This window comes from Pseudonaja textilis, chromosome 12 (assembly GCF_049901715.1).
Source record: "Pseudonaja textilis isolate UNSWEBS1 chromosome 12, rPseTex1.2, whole genome shotgun sequence".
In the NCBI taxonomy this organism is placed as follows: Eukaryota; Metazoa; Chordata; class Lepidosauria; order Squamata; family Elapidae; genus Pseudonaja; species Pseudonaja textilis.
The window spans coordinates 8,122,417-8,138,576 of record NC_142001.1 but is presented as its reverse complement, the minus strand read 5'-3'; the positions used below and the strand labels follow the sequence as shown (position 1 = coordinate 8,138,576).

At 41.5% G+C, this 16,160-nt stretch overlaps 1 protein-coding gene across 5 annotated transcripts in view; it reads right to left on the bottom strand.

Moving 5' to 3' along the window:
• TENM1 (teneurin transmembrane protein 1) overlaps positions 1–16,160 on the bottom strand; it is a 327,538-nt gene that overhangs the window by 84,234 nt on the left and 227,144 nt on the right. For all 5 annotated transcript variants that reach the window (XM_087940951.1, XM_087940953.1, XM_087940950.1 and 2 more), the window contains 3 exons: positions 8,819–8,938; positions 5,420–5,681; positions 1,803–2,070 (listed from right to left, as the gene is read on the bottom strand). In XM_087940951.1, the coding sequence (XP_087797077.1) occupies positions 1,803–2,070; positions 5,420–5,681; positions 8,819–8,938 (650 nt within the window). The remainder of the gene's footprint in view (positions 1–1,802; positions 2,071–5,419; positions 5,682–8,818; positions 8,939–16,160) is intronic.

Sequence of the window (16,160 nt, the reverse complement as noted above, 5' to 3'; positions counted from 1 at the left end):
GTCCTGTCAAATTTTCCATGGTTTCCTCCAGATGGCAGCATATTGCTTGGATTCTGCTTTTCAAATAATTCTAAGATATAGGTCAAGAAGTATGTTTATTCAAAGGAAAGAATCAGGTAAATAAGACTGCAAGGCACAGCATGGAGAGGTTGTGTGTTTGTTTGTGTGTTTGTGTGTGTGTGTGTTCTCCAGACGTCGACAACTTTGGCTGCTAGTTAAGAAATGTTAATCTAAGGAGCTGACAAGTGGCGTTTAGCAGCTGGACCCCCATGATCAAATCTGCTCAGCAGAATCCATGCAGGGATGTTTGTCAGAAAGAGAAAACTACGTAGGACACCTACTGAACTGAGAAATATGTCGGAAAATCAAGCAATCCAACTCACTTCTAGTTAGGCATCAGCTATAAGAGGATTTTGTATGTTTGTGTGTGTGTGTGTGAGAGAGAGTGTGCGTACGTATTCATGTATTGGAAGCAACAATTGAGCCCCAAATTGCTGTTGCTAAGTGAGAAGTTTGTTAAGTGCATTTGGTTTCATTTTACAACCTTTCTTGCCACAATTACAGATAATCAGAGTTGGAAGGGACCTTGTAGCTCATCTAGTCCAACCTCCTGCCCAAGCGGGAGACCCTCTACCATTTCTGACAAATGGCTGTCCAGTCTCTTCTTGAAAGCCTCCATCGATGAAGCTCCCACAACTTCTGAAGGCAACTTCTGTTCCATTGGTGGATTGTTTTCACTGTCAGAAAGTTTCTCCTTATTTCCAGGTTAAATCTCTCCTTGTTCAGTTTCCATCCATTATTCCTTGTCTGGCCTAGAGGTGCCTTGAAAAATAGCTTGACCCCTTCCTCCTCCTCTCTGTGGCAGCCCCTCAAATATTGGAAGGCTGCTATCATGTCTCCCATGGTCCTTCTCTTCACTAGACTAGCCATGCCCAGTTCCTGCAACTGTTCTTCATATATTTTAACCTCCAGTCCCCTCATCATCCTGGTTGCTCTTCTCTGTATTTTTTCTAGAGTCTCAGCATCTTTTTTATAATGTGGCGAACAAAACTGGATGCAGTACTCTAGGTGTGGTCTTACTGCTACACACAGCCTGCCTTTTTTATACACTGTGTTCCCAGCTGCACCTCCGTTTGCTGTGGAAGGGCAAAGTCCAGCTGGGCAGAGCAGGGAAAAGGTAGAACAAGGGAGAGGGAGTTCAGAGGAAGACCCAGGCCCATCTCCTCTTCTTCCTAGGCACGCAGTAAGGAACGGAGAAGAGAGCAACGTGGGTTGCATGGCTTACGGGGGAGGAAAAGGCCCTGATTCCCTTCATTAGCTGCAGCTGGGAACACAGTGTATAAAAGGCAAGCTGGTGCAGCAGGCTGTTGGGAGCAAACGTGACTATCTTGTATCATCATAGCTTATCTGTGTTCCTGGCATCTTCCCATTGTGTGAGTTTTGCCATGCTTTCAAGTCTGAAATTCCTCCTCCTGCCCTGTCAAGCTAATTACTTCAGTTTGATTTGGTTTGTTTGGATTTTAAGTTAGTTCGTATGTACCTTGTTTTGGATTGAATTTTCTATGGTTAAAGGCTGTTCCTGGGCAAGTTTTTCTCCAACCAAAGGTAACCTGGACACTGGGGGCAAAGTTGGAGATCATAAAAAGACTCTTATTGTTTATTTGACTGTGTTGCCTTTGTGCCACGCTCTGGGTCATCACAGAAATGAACATTATTAATGTAGGGAAGTCATACCTTGCATCAAAGCAAAGCGAGGTCTTATTCCTATAAGACCCACAATAGTATTGTTAAAGCAGACATACCTGTTGCCTCTGCCAAGCCGGATACTTTCTGGCCATAAATATCAGTCTTATTCCATGCAAAAGTATAGATGAGGTTGATTGCAGCAGGAAACCATTTCTGAGCCAGCCGCCCTTCAATTGTTACAGTGAGATGCACTTTTGTGATGCCAGGAGGGATCGTAGAATGTGTCAAAATAATGCGTAGCAAGGTTTTATATCCTGAGGTTCTGCTGCTCAGGTAACTCAGCTTCACAAAGCTGGAAGGAAAGGATATCTCCTCCTGGACCACCTGAAAAAAACAAAAAAAGAGCTGTGCATGTTAATATCACAACCAATCTTGTCAGAATCTACCATGTTGGGCTTCTCTGGTGACTGAGATAACGTTCAGACACAAGGAATTCACTGCCATAAAGAGGGCTGTGTCACAGATAGCTTTAAAGATAGTTTAGACAAATCCTTATAGGCAAATCCTTCTATTGGTTCAGCTCAGTTTTGCCGAGCCGGTCATGCCGATGAGCAGCGGTTTGCCGAGCCGGTTGCGCCGATGAGCAGCAAACCAGTTCTTTCCACTCCTCTGCTGTTGGGCCCACCTGCCTGCCTGGGCTCCTATACTCACATTTATCCCCTGCTTTTGAAGCACAGCTGCTTTGTGCGGCGCAGTAGTGTGCCGTGCGGCAGCTGCCGAAGCAACCGGGAGACTGCAGGCTTACAGGAAGTGAGTTAGAACACTTCGGCGCCTGCGCAAAATGCGCATTTGGCACCTGCGTTCACACAAAGTGAGTGCGCAAAGCGTGCCCATCAAGCCACACCCACCAAACCAATGGTAACATTTTTTTGAATCCCACCACTGCTTATAGGAAATGTTCCAGCAACGGTTAATAACCTTGGGAATCAGAAGAGTTTTGCTTTCCAAAAAGCATTACAGTTTTTCATGCAGAAAATCATCTAACCTCTTGGAGTTACTGCTCTGGGCCAAATTTCTAATTTAATCTGACGTCTGATTTACGATCACAATTGAACCCAAAAATTCTGTTCCTAAGTGGGACATTTCTTAAGTGAATTTTGCTCCATTTTATGACTTTTCTTGCTATAGTTGTGAATTAATGAGGTGGTTAAAGTTAGTAACACGGTTGTTTAGTTTACAGTTTAGTTTACTTTATTGTCATTGCACCTCATACAAGGAAATCAAACGCCATCTTCAGTGCACATCATGACCATGAAAATAAACACAAACACACATCCTTCACACTCCACACATTGAATTGAACCCCGCCACCCCGACATCGCACCAACACTGCACTGTACAGCAGAATTCAAAAGAGCTACTGCTCTGGGATAGAAGCTGTTTATCAGCCTATTTGTCCTTGTTTTTATTATTCTGTACCGTCTGCCAGATGGTAATAGTTCAAAAAAAGGCTTTCCAGGATGAGATGGATCTTTGAGAATGTTTTGAACTTTCTTAAGGCAGCGGGAGCTATAAAGCTCTTCCAAAGAGGGGAGAGGGCAGCCCATGATCCTCTGGACAATGACATTAACCCTCTGGAGTGCTGTCCTATCTGCCACTGTGCAATTGGCAAACCATACAGAGGTGCAGTATGTTAAATGCTCTCTATGGTGCAACGGTAGAAGGTCACCAGCCATTTTTCATTCAGTTGTTGTTTTCTGAGAAGTCTCAGGTAGTCTAATCTCTGCTGGGCCCTTTTGACCAGGGCTGCAATGTGAGCACTCCAGGTCAGGTCCTCTTTTAGGGTAACACCCAGAAACTTAAAACTGGCCGCTTGTTCCACTTGGTCTCCATTAATAAGCAAGGGCTGGAGGTCTGATCATTTGTTAAATGAATCTGGCTTCCCCATGGACTTTGCTTGTCAGAAGGTCGCAAAAAAGGGGATTGCGTGACCTTGAGACACTGCAACAGTCATAAAAATGAGTTAATTGCCCAGCCCCTGTATTTTGATCATGTGACCGTGGGGATTCTATAACAGCTGTAAACATGAAAAAGGTCATAAATCACTTTTTAGTCATAAGTCATTGCAACTTTGAATGGTCACTAAACCAAACTGTTGTAAGTCAAGGACTACTTGTAATCCCTAGAATTCCAAGCCACAATTGCTGAGGCAATTGAAAGCATCCAACTTCTGATTTGCAATTTATTTGCAATTGAGTCTCAAAATTGAGTTTGTCCAATCTGTCTGGATTTGCAACTGCAGTTGTGAAACTGAATTGTTTGAGAAGGTCAGCCGGATAAAAGTACATGTCTGCACATACAAAAGTCCACAAAATCCTCAGATTAAATGGATTCAATTCAAAGAGTTGATCAAATTGCCTTCCAATCAGAAGAATTTAATAAATCCCACTGTGCTAATAATCAGCAGTGAATAGCTATGGTCGACTGACCTAGCATTTTAAGAACGGATGAATTGAGAAATTTTGGAAGCCATCCAGAGTCACTTCAACAATGAGATGGGTGCATATAAATTTAATAAAAGAAACAAATTATATTTCTGCATGCATTAAAGGCACTAAAGCAATTTATTTATTAACCTTTACGATGCCAGGATTCCGGCAGTTACCCCTATTAAATCATGAGTCTTGAGCCAAACTTCCAAAACTTCAAAAGGATTTATTGGGAGTTAAAAGGTGCAGTATTGCTGGGGTGTAGCCAACTCTGAGACACATCATTCATTGTCACTCTTGACCCTGGTTTTCCCCCAGCCCTTGGGTGTATCGTAATTCATATTCTCCAATGGGACACATCCATAGCCAAGAGTCATCAATCATGCTCTCCAGTTAGAATTTTGTGTGGCAGAAACTTCAGTCACCTAGTTACTATCTTTGAAAACTATTTATGGAATGCAGTTTTGATTTCCAAGCTGTCACACTGCTCCCTCCTCCCTTTCTATTGGCAACTCTAAAAAGACCATAGAAATATTTTATGGGTTGACATACGATGGATTAATTAATGTCAAGAATTAACTTTTTTTTCATGGCACACTACTGAGAATCATGCTGAAAGCGAGATGGGCAGCATCTAAATTCAATCTATAAATAATTTTAATCAATAAATACTAAGAGACAAACTTTAGATAGATAAAGAAGCCAATCTCAACACTTTCCTGCTCCTTCCAATAAAAACCACTTCCCCAAACACTGTCAAGGCAAGCCACTGGAATATAAATTCAGAGCAAATCCCACTTCCCACAACACTGATGATGTTACCTAGTATGAGTAATGAAACGTCTACAAGAAAACAACCAAGCCCAGAAAGCGCCAAGCATTTCAGTGGTGGTATTCTATTGGTTTGGCCTGGTTCTGGCAAGCCAGTAATAGCGGTGAGCAGTGGAGACCAAATTGGTTTTCTCCACTGCTCTGCTGTTGGGACCACCCACCTGCCCGGGTTCCCATACTCACCTTTATCCTCTGAATTTGAAGCGCAGCTGCTTTGCGCGGCACAGAATAGTGCTGTACGGCAGCTGCTGAAGCGACTGTCATCGTGCAAGCTTGCAGGAGGCGAGTGAGAACACCTCTGCGGCCACCAAGCCATGCCCATCGAACCGGTGGCAAAAATATTTGAATCCCACCACTGCTCCATTTCTGTTCTTTTCTCAATAACATGACGACCCCATTTACATCTCTCTTACCTGTAATTCAGGTATGACTGTTCCCCTTTCAGGACATGATCCTCCAAATGTCGTCAGAGGAAAAGGGATGACAATTGGATTCGGGCTGATGAAGCTACTGAGGTCACAGGTGGGTATTTCTGCCTCTGTCCTTTGCATGACCACTTTGTCGACCACAATAAACTTATTCCAGGCCAGCCAGAGAGTCCTTTTCACGGGAAGGAATGGTGACCTATCAAAGATCAGGGTGACTGAGATGCCTCCGACAGCCACTAGATCAAAACTGAAAAGAGAACATAAACCTTTTGATGTATCTGGATACCAAAATTACCCCATTATGATTTTACTAAGTATTTTCTGCATCAAATGTGCTTTTTTTTTTCCTTCAAAAGGCAACTGAACTTGCTTTGTTTATCCTTGAAGACTTTTTGCTTCTCATCCAAAAATTTTTTTCTGGGGGGGTGGGGGGGGAAGCACCTTTGGGACAACCAAAGTGAGAATAATCAACCAATGGAACAGCTTGCCCTCAGAAGTTGTGGGAGTGCCATCACTTGAGACTTTCAAGAAGAGATTGGACTGCCATTTGTCAGAAATGGTGCAGGTTCTCCCACTTGGACAGGGGTTTGGACTAGATGACCTACAAGGTCCCTTCCAACTCTAATTATCTGTTAACTATGACCTGGATGTATGAAAGTCTCCAGAGATAGCTTCTGCACCCTACTAGTTGGCCATAGCTGCCTGAAACGAACCAAGAGGACAGAAAGAGTTCATCATGTACTATCATAATTTCTAAAAGGACCTTTTGAATAGAGAGATATCATTTTACTGCATCATCACTCAAGAGTTTATGTGAACCTCCTTCTCTTAGATATGAAGCTATCCAATTCTGTGCTGTCACCGATAAGAGCTGGTGTAGGCCTGGATGCTCTTTTTCTTTTCTAATTATGTTTTAACACAGGTTCTTGACTATTGATCAAAATAAAAATTGACTTAGGCAATTAAATCCAACAATTCTGGGAAGAAGCTGATGAGGGAATTCTGATGGTACTTGTAAACTTCTGCCTTTAGTAGTTGCTAGGCTGCTGGCAAAGCAGAAATCAATGGGAACTCTGTGCTAAATAGTTTTGAGGTCAATTGCTGGAGGTAAATTGGAAGAGACTCTTGCCTTTATCATCTTCCATGAATTTTCCTGTGATTACTTATATTCCTCTTGATCGGGCTCTGAGTGCCTCCATCCATAGACGCTGTGGTGGCACAGTGTTGCAGTAGAGTAACATTGTGCAGTGTTACAGGCTAATTCTGCTGACTGTCAGCACTTCGATCCTGACCGGCTCAAGGTTGACTCAGCCTTCCATCCTTCCGAGGTTGGTCAAATGAAGATCCCTATTGTTGGAGGCCATATGCTGACTCTATAAACTGCTTAGAGAGGACTGTAAAGCGGTATATAAATCGAAGTTCTATTGATGGAGCCAAAACTATATGACCAACACAAAAGAAAGAAAGGTATAATGGCGCTCTGCTTTTATTAAAGGTCAGTGGGTAGTGATAGAAAGAAGTCTTCTGAATTCCAGAAGTACAGAGCAGAGTAAAAAGTAAAGACCTATGACCTTATAATTTTAATACTGTCATTTAAAGTAAGGTGGCATAAATAAGATTTCTTTACTTTATGATTAGATGCACTTCTTATGGAAATCTTCCATGGTAATGAATTCTGATAAGGAGTTGGACTTAATTATGTACAATCCACCAAATTTCCCAAACATTACATAAGATTATATACAGTGAGGAATAAAAATAAAAAGATTACTTGCAACTTTGATCTTTCAAAATCTCTCTCTCTCTCTCTTTCTCTCTCTCACACACATACAAAGGGAGAGAAGGAAGGGAGGGAGGGAGAGAGGGAGAGAGAGAGAGAGAGAGAGAGAGAGAGAGAGAGAGAGAGAGAGAGAGACTAGCTTCATTGCTTACCGCCACTGCTATGAATTTTTTACTCTCATTTTCAGAGTATTTACATTGCAATAAGCAGGAACGAAAGCATGAAATTTCTGAACATGAGCTTTTTCTGCCTCTGTGAGCTTTAATTGGTTGAACTGATTAATTGGAAGGTCCCTCTTTTAATCAGCCAATTTTAATCTCAGAGCTGGGTTGAGGTTTTATTTACTTCCTTTAGTTCAGATGCGTTACTGCACAAGGGAAGGAAGAAACAAAAAAACAGCCTATTTAAAATGTACGTGTATACTTCTGTAGGTGTGCATATATATGTGTGTGCTTCTGTGCGTGCACACACACGTGTAATATATATGTCTGTGCCACCTATGTAATTAAGTATATGTACATGATGCAGCAGTTAAAGCGCTGGATTAGGCATGAGAAAACCTAATTCTATTCCTTGCATAGGCATAGAAGCCAGTTGAATGAATTTGGGCAAGTCCTCGGCTCTCAACCCTACACTTTGGGGTCAAAAGCATCCAACTACACTGGACTAACAGATTACAATCCACAACCTAAAGTGGTTTTCATTCTGCTTGGAGTAATTTGCACTCAGTATACTCCATGTCTGTCTCTCTGTCTACCTATTTATCTCCCCCTCTCTATCGATCATCCATCTATCATTGTCTGTCTATCTATCTATCTATCTATCTATCTATCTATCTATCTATCTATCTATCCGTCCCTCTATCTCTATCTCTATCATCTTTATCCTCCTCCTCCTCCTCCTCCTCCTCCTCCTCCTCCTCCTCCTCCTCCTCCTCCTCCTCCTCCTCCTCCTCCTCCTCCTCCTCCTCCTCATCTATTATCTATCGTACAGTACTGCATTTTGGATGTACAGAATCTTTTACATGTAATCCGTTCATTAATCAGTTGGCAACTGATTATACTTTATTCATTAAACATGAAACCCAGTCAACTGAACATTTAAAAATGTATCACAAATATTATTAACTGGCATCATCATCATCATCATTATTGTTATTATTAATCAGGTGACATAAGTTTAAGTTTCATTTACATACAAATTTAATGTAATTGTTATGATGGTTGGTCATACAATTAGCCAGACGTTTAGATTGGATTTGGCATTTTTATTCAGCTATCCTGAATAAGAGGCAGACTTTTTTTAAAAAAGTAATATTACAGGTGTCATCACAGGATCTAAGCGGTTCCAAGTAAAGCTGCCTTTTGCAATTGACTGATGAGGATTTTTGTCAATGCTGATGGTGTTCAAGTGTTGTTACTTTCAGTGCTATTGAATCATTCAGATTCTTGGTGGCTTTTTAATTCATTACCTGGACAAAGCTCTCTTGCGCTTCAATCTCCCCACCTCTCTTTACTTTCAACTTATTCCTCTACTTCCCTAATTAATAAATTCCCCCACAAAAACAAACATCGGAGGAAGATACCAAAGCAACAATTGTTTACCTTCCATCCTGTCGGCTGATGGTGTAGCCAAAATCGCTGTGATGCTGGAAACTCACATTGACCCCAACCAGAGGGGTGCCATCGACTGCTACCACTTGTCCTCGGATAACACAAGCACGTCTAGGGGAATAAAAGAGTGAGTTGGCCATGAAGAAAGAGGCTAAAATTGTCACAACTGACACACTCTTTATCTGCATAATATATTTCACAACCATTATGCTGTAAGGGTACAAGAAGCACTACTGTGCACTTTTCTCATTTCCTGAGCCACCCTCTCTTTCAACCTAGTTCTGAAAGTGGTGGACAGCTACAGAAGCTCAGGACAAAATGCAGGAAAAATGACTTTTTAAAAAATTGGACAAAGGTGGATGCTGAGTGGGACTGTTGTGATCTGCCAGCAGCCTATGGAGACGGCAGCAGAGTCAGACATGGCCCAGTCCAGGAGTCTGGGGAGAGCTCTATATAAGGTCCTGCGTCTGATACAGAGATGGGGCCAGGGCCATCTGTGAGTTATGTGCTGACTCCAGAATCTCCAGAATCTGAGACCAACAAGGAAGAGGAACAAGGGAAGCCTCTTCCCAGAGTGCATGTACGCAGAGCTGCCAGAAAGCAAGAACAGTTAAGACAAAAGGGAAGGCTCAAGAGTAAAGCTTGAAGGTGATTGGTCATCCCATAAGACATAAAGGAGGAGCAAAAGGACAGGAATCTTTGCAGGAAGCAACTTTGTTCATACCGATCTGTTTGAAACCTGAAGCTCGGTGTTAAATTTGTATTCTGTTTTGGCCTCGTATAACTAGTTGGACATTTAGTCGTTGGCAGCATTTCAAGGAAGATAAAGGAGTGTGCTGATGAGACTTATCCTGAAGGATTTTGGCAGACTTCCATGGGACTATTTACAAACTATTTGAGACTCATTATGGGCTGTGAATGACTAAAATTCACAGCCATTGAAATAAAGAAAAAACGGGTTTTGGGACTAACATGTGTTTGTTAGTGTCTCCGTAACCCTTGGTCAGAAAAGGGAGCACTTCTCCAATTTCTTGGCTTTCTCTCTTTCTCCTGGCCACAGATTTCTCTTTCTTTAACAACAAAGTTTCTTTTTAAGATTTTCTGCAAACCTCCTCAATAGCTCATTTCTCATCACCATGGTATCCAACACTTACTTTAGGAAGAGGTGTTGGCCAGATAACCCTTCGAGTCCTTTGGATTGGATCTTAAAAAATCTTAAATGGATCTTAATTTGCCTCATTGTGGCTTTTGCCTTTCTAGCATTTGATAAAAATCACAGGGTTTTTCTTTTTCCAGTAGAGGATTTGGAACATAGATCATTAAATGGGTAGACCCAGAGTAGTCACTTACATCATAGGTTAATAAATATCCTTCCATGATTGATCTCCAGATACTTTTTGAATACATCACACATCTCACACAAAATTCACCTTGGACTGAATCGGAGAGTTATTTATTCAAGGCAAGCTCCTTGTGTATAAACAGAGAGCAAACCCTACTCCCTTCTAGCATTGATGTTACCTAGTTGGCTAATGAAACATCTGCAAGAAAACAACCAAGCTCAGTGAACACCAAAGATACCTCAAAGTCATTGTTATAGGTCAGGGGTGTGAAACTCGATTTTATGGAAGGCGGCATCAGGGTTGTTTGACCACAGGAGGCGGGGTGGGTGTGGCCAGGGTGGGCATTGCCAGTTTGACGTCACTCATGTTGGGGGCACCTGTGGTGGCCCAAGTGCTCTGCCAGCGAAAACGGGCTCCCAATCTCCATTTTGGGCCGCAATGGCCTCCTGTAGCCCTCTTCCTGCAAAAACAGAGCTCAACTAGACCGTGCATGCTCCCCCAGGCCCCATTTTTGCCTGTGACGGCCTCCTACAGCCTTCTGCCAGTGAAAACACCTCCATATTTTCACTGGAAGAGGGCTTCAGGAGGCAGTTGCATCTGAAAATGGGGCCTGGAAGGGCTGTGTGCAGCCCTCTCGAGTTCCGATTTTCGCTGGCAGAGGCATCCCTTCACTGTTTCCAGGGCAGCCCTGTAAGCCAGATCTAAGCACCCTGTAGGCTGGATCTGGCCCCTGGGCCTTGAATTTGACACCCGTCTTCTAGGTAGTGAAGCTATGCGGTGTTATCCATTTGGACGTTAAAGCAGATTGTAAGTATGGATTGGTGTGCACATTGTACCTGTTGGGAACCCGCAGTTACTATTAGGTGACAACCGGCAAATAAACCAGCATCTTCTACGAAAAGGACATCTAGATGTTCTAATTCTCATGTTCTGATAGAGTGTCCACTTTACACTAAATGAAGGACAAGACTTACAAGCTAGTGATTAAAACTCTTTAACTGTTTTTGTCAACCAGGATCATTGGCAGACATTTCTAGCAATAATCATGGCTTATAGGCGTCACCTGGTATGTCCCTGACATTACTATTTCAGCCTTCCCTGTAGAAGATTATTGTTGTTTTAGTTTTGACACCTCGCTGTCAAAGTTACCTTGTTTGTGGTTCTGAACTGAACAGAGTTGTTCTGTTCGAAAATTTGGTCTCCCACTGTAAATATGAATAAATGAGACGCAGCTAGTTAGGCAAAAGAGCATTGCAAGTTTTGTCTTGTTCCTTTCTCTGTCTTGGGATTGCTGTAGCATTCACAGCTCAGCTAGACACACACACACGCACACATGCACCTATACAAAAATCACAAGTTGGTGTCTAAAAGGGTATATATGAAGTACAAGTTGACACACAAACATTTCAAACTGACATGGACAGCTTCTGCAGAGTGCAAAAACAGGACAAAGCGAGGTAACTCGTTGAAATCTTTATGAAATCTTTCACCTTCAATTTATATTTATGCAGTATATCATCCTTTATACAGTATGTCAAGTTAAGGAATTTCCCACTTGCTCTAGTACTTTAAAAGTTTCTATTTTAAGTGCCAGATGGAGGTTGGATTTAAAATGGTGGGAAGTTTTTGCTCCCTTTTTAAAAATGGCTTATTTAAGCCCGTGTTTCAGTGAGTGGTTTTGCTTTATGAGCGGGATTGGTTACCTTTTAGCCATCCTATCTCAAAAGGTCCCTCTGTTCTGAAATCCCCTTCTCTAGAAAGGACCAAGGCACATCCTTTCAACTTGGCTGATTTAGGAGCTCTTAGCATTTACAATTTCCCTACTTGATATTTTGGGTGGCCTTCTCATTTTAGAGGCTCTCATCATTTCATCATTTGTTGTTCGCTTCCTTGAATGCTGCCTTGATAACTTTTAACAAAAAGATGGCGGGGAAGCAATAAATAAACAGACAATTACATAAACATACAGGAGAACACATTTTAATTTGCATTTAAAACCACCCTGGGAAATAGGCTACGTAGGGTACTATAAATATATGCCTTTAAAACTTGTTGAAAAAGAAGAGGAAGGAAAAGAATACATCCGTGGCCCTGAAAGTGAGCGGATGAGAACAATGATGTTTCAGAGATGCCAAAGAGGTCAAGAAAAACAGGGGACCAGGCAAAGAAGTTCAATCAAGTGGCCTACAAGTTCCACAGATGTGTTATCAAATGCTAAATAAATAAATTTGGAAATGGACACCGCAGTCCAGGGGAAAGAATGGAAGACTCCCTTTGTTGCCATCCTCAAATATTACAATGGAATAACAGAGTTGGAAGGGACCTTGGAGGTCTTCTCGTCCAACTCCCCTGCTCAGACAGGAAACCCTACACCTTTTCAGATAGAAATGGTTGTCCAATCTCTTCTTAAAAACCTCCAGTGTTGGTTAGATCAACCATAACTTCTGAAGGCAAAGTGTTCCACTGGTTACTTGTTCTAAATATTAGGAAGTTTCTCCTTAATTCCGGGTTGGTTCTCTTCTTGATTAGTTTCCATCCATTGGTTCTTGTCCTGCCTTCAGGTGCTTTGGAGAATAAATAGCTTGACTCCTTCTTCTTTGTGGCAGCCACTCAAATATTGGAAGACTGCTATCATGTCACCCCTGGTCCTTCTCTTTGTCAGAATAGACATACTCAATTCTTGCAATTGTTCTTCATATGCTCTAGCCTCCGGTCCCCTAATCATCTTTGTCGCTCTTCTCTGCAATCTTTCTTGATCTCAACATCTTTTTTACATCATGGCAACCAAAACTGAATGCAGTACTTCCAAGTATGGTCTTACCAAGGCATTATGAAGTGGTATTTACATTATCTTGATACTATCCCTCTGTTAATGCAGCCTAACACTATGTTGGCTTTTTTGGCAACTGCAGCACACTGCTGGCTCATCTATCATATACTGTAGGTATAAAATCAAGATCATGTGCCCCCCCCCCAAATATTGGAAGACTGCTATCATGTCACCCCCTAGTCCGTCTCTTTGTCAGAATAGACATACTCAATTCTTACAACTATTCTTTATGTGTTTTAGCCTCCAGTCCCCTAATCATCTTTGTTGATCTTCTCTGCGCTCTTTCTAGAGTCTCAACATCTTTCTAGAGTTTCAACTGGTCACCACAACATAATTATGATTATTTATGTTAGACTCCTTCTAATTTTCCCTTCAAGCTTACAAAAGTTTGTCCTCTTCATGGAAAAAAAATGTTAGAAAATGGTGGAGATGTGTGTCTGATACAGATGGTGCTAATACAAACATTTAAAATCTACTATCTAAAGTAGGACTTCGTATCATAGGCAGAACTTCTCAACACGTTCCAGACTAGATTGCAATACGAATAGAAAATTCAGGATTGTGGCAGCCATGACAAACAAAGTAATTTAGTATTGGCCAGATCATGCTATTTATTCACTTATGTCTATTCATTTATTATTAGTAGTAACACATTAATTGTATTAATGCATTCCTCCACCCCATGTCTATTGTGTGGCATTCAAAGTGTCTTGCTCATTGTTTGATATTGAACACATTTCCAGCATTCATCAACTCTCAAGAGATGAGATATTGATCTCTGAAGTGCACTTCTTGGCAGGGAAATTATCACAAGACCATTTTATGCTTAAAAACATATAATTTATTGCATTAACCATTCCAGATAGATAAACTCAAGGTGAGAGCTTTAGTGATATTTGTTCATTTCCTCTTGTTGAGAATATTACCTTGAATAAGTTATTCATTCAAAATTATAATTTTATTGTGTGCACATAAAAGAGGGGTTTTATCTCAATTTGGGAAAGTATGAAGTAGTATATTTATGGCATTTGCACCAAACAATAACTGCCATTTATGTATCACAAGATAGAAAAGTAAAAGAAAGACTAATTGAAAGGCATATTCACAATCAAAGTGATGTTAAGGATTATAACCACATCATAGCATTTTGGGGCTACAGATAATTTCAAAGTTAAGGGAAGTTCAGATTTTAAAGAAGTTAAAACACCACATTTCTCCTATTCTATTCTATTCTATTCTATTCTATTCTATTCTATTCTATTCTATTCTATTCTATTCTATTCTATTCTTATTCCCATTCCCATCGAACTCTACATTCTCTGAAACTCAATGAATTGGAAAAACAAAGCAAAGAAATAAGAAATGGGCATCAGATCTGTGCCTCTGCCATTCTTCGAGGGAAGAAAGTGTGTGGGAGGGTGGATTTGATACATTTAATTCTTTTCCTCTCCATGTATCCTAAATATCCTATTTCTTACATTGGCTTTGTATAACCTTTTACATGATTTATAACCATTGTCTGGCGCCCCAGATGCCTGGAAAAATCCCACCTCTTTGTGGGATTTAAAAGGAGAAGGGGCCATGTGGATTGCAGCGCCGGAAGATAACTCCTGGGAACCTTTCCTTATCTGCTTTCTCAGAGATAGTGGGATAATAACATGTTCACACCTGTGGATTGGTGGAAGCCACATAGGACTGCGAGGAGGGGTTCTAATTCTCTTTATCTTAGTTGCATGCCATGAGGGACCCCAGATCCTGCTTTGAATTTTGACCAACTCTACCCCTCTTCAATAAAAAGATTCCTTTTGAAATACAAATTTTTCAAGAGTTCATTCTTATATTTTGAAGGGTGTGGGGGGGAGAGACTGGTCCTTGCAGGCATTTATATTTTTCCAGTGCTAGGTTACGGGAGGAGAAAATACTCTTTTTTCCCCTAAATCTTGCTCTATGTCCCAGCAACAAATTGGATCAGATCATCAGTCCAGCAATCTGGGTCAAGTAATGGCCAAAGTTCCATATTAGGGCACTGAACTAGATTGTACAGTTCCTGCACATCCGCAGTATGGAAGAAAGTGAAGCAGAAGAAGAGACTTAAGGATGTCAAAACATTTTTTCTCCATCGGGCAGATATGTGGGAACAGCAGCTCCCAAGATCCCCTGAGCCAACAGCACAAAGGGGGAAAAACACAGAAAGTAGATCTTGATCTACTGTATCACAAAGATGCTTTTCCAAAAGGTAACCAGGCTGCCTTGTTTTTGTTTTTTGTTTTCCTTTGAAAACACTTGGCTTCTCATCCAAGAAGCTTCTTCAGTTCTGACTGAATGGTGGGGAATAGAAGGATTTATATTCGTTAGCTCTCTGAAGCCGCTTGGGGCTTTATCTGTACTATCAGGGCCACCTGATTCGCAGTGCAAATAGGTGTGAAACCTCTTTGGGACTGTTGAAAGGACTTTGTTGTAGACAGGAGATAGGTGACATTGTATCCCTCCCCCTCTGTTGAGAAAAGATTGTTCAATTTTAATATAGATTGTTGTGGTTCCCCAGCAGCCTGTACAGATGGCAGCGGAATCGGACGGTGGGGAAGAACCAGTCCGGGAATTTGGGGAGGCAAGAGCAGCCAAGGGAAGGGAAGAAGGCCTTGTCAAGGCAACAGCAGCTAAGACAAAAAGGGCGACTCAGGAGTAAGGCTGGGAGGTGATTGCCCCTCTCCTAAGGTATAAAGGAAGTGCAAAGGTGAAGAAACCTTTGCAGGAAGCAAGGTCATTTGCTCTGTTCGGATTAATCCTTGAAGCTCTGTGTGGACTTTGTACTTCGGTTGGGTTTTTTTTATAGTTCATTTGGCACTTTAGTTGTTGGCAGCAATTCAAAGAAGAGAAAGGTGGGTGCTTATTTTGAGGGACTGTTTGGGACTCATTACATTAGTGCTGAAATAAAACAAGACTTGTTTGGACTAAGCATGTACTTAATTATGGTCTCAGGAAACCTTGGTCAGAACATAGATGGCCTCTTTGAGGTCTTTGATAGATGGTCAAACCAGTGGCCCTCTCTGTCCACATTCTGGACAATGACCAGATGACTTCAAAGAATGTAAATATTTCTATTCCCCACTATTCAGTCAGAACTGAAGAAGCTTCTTGGATGTGAAATATTTTCAAAGCA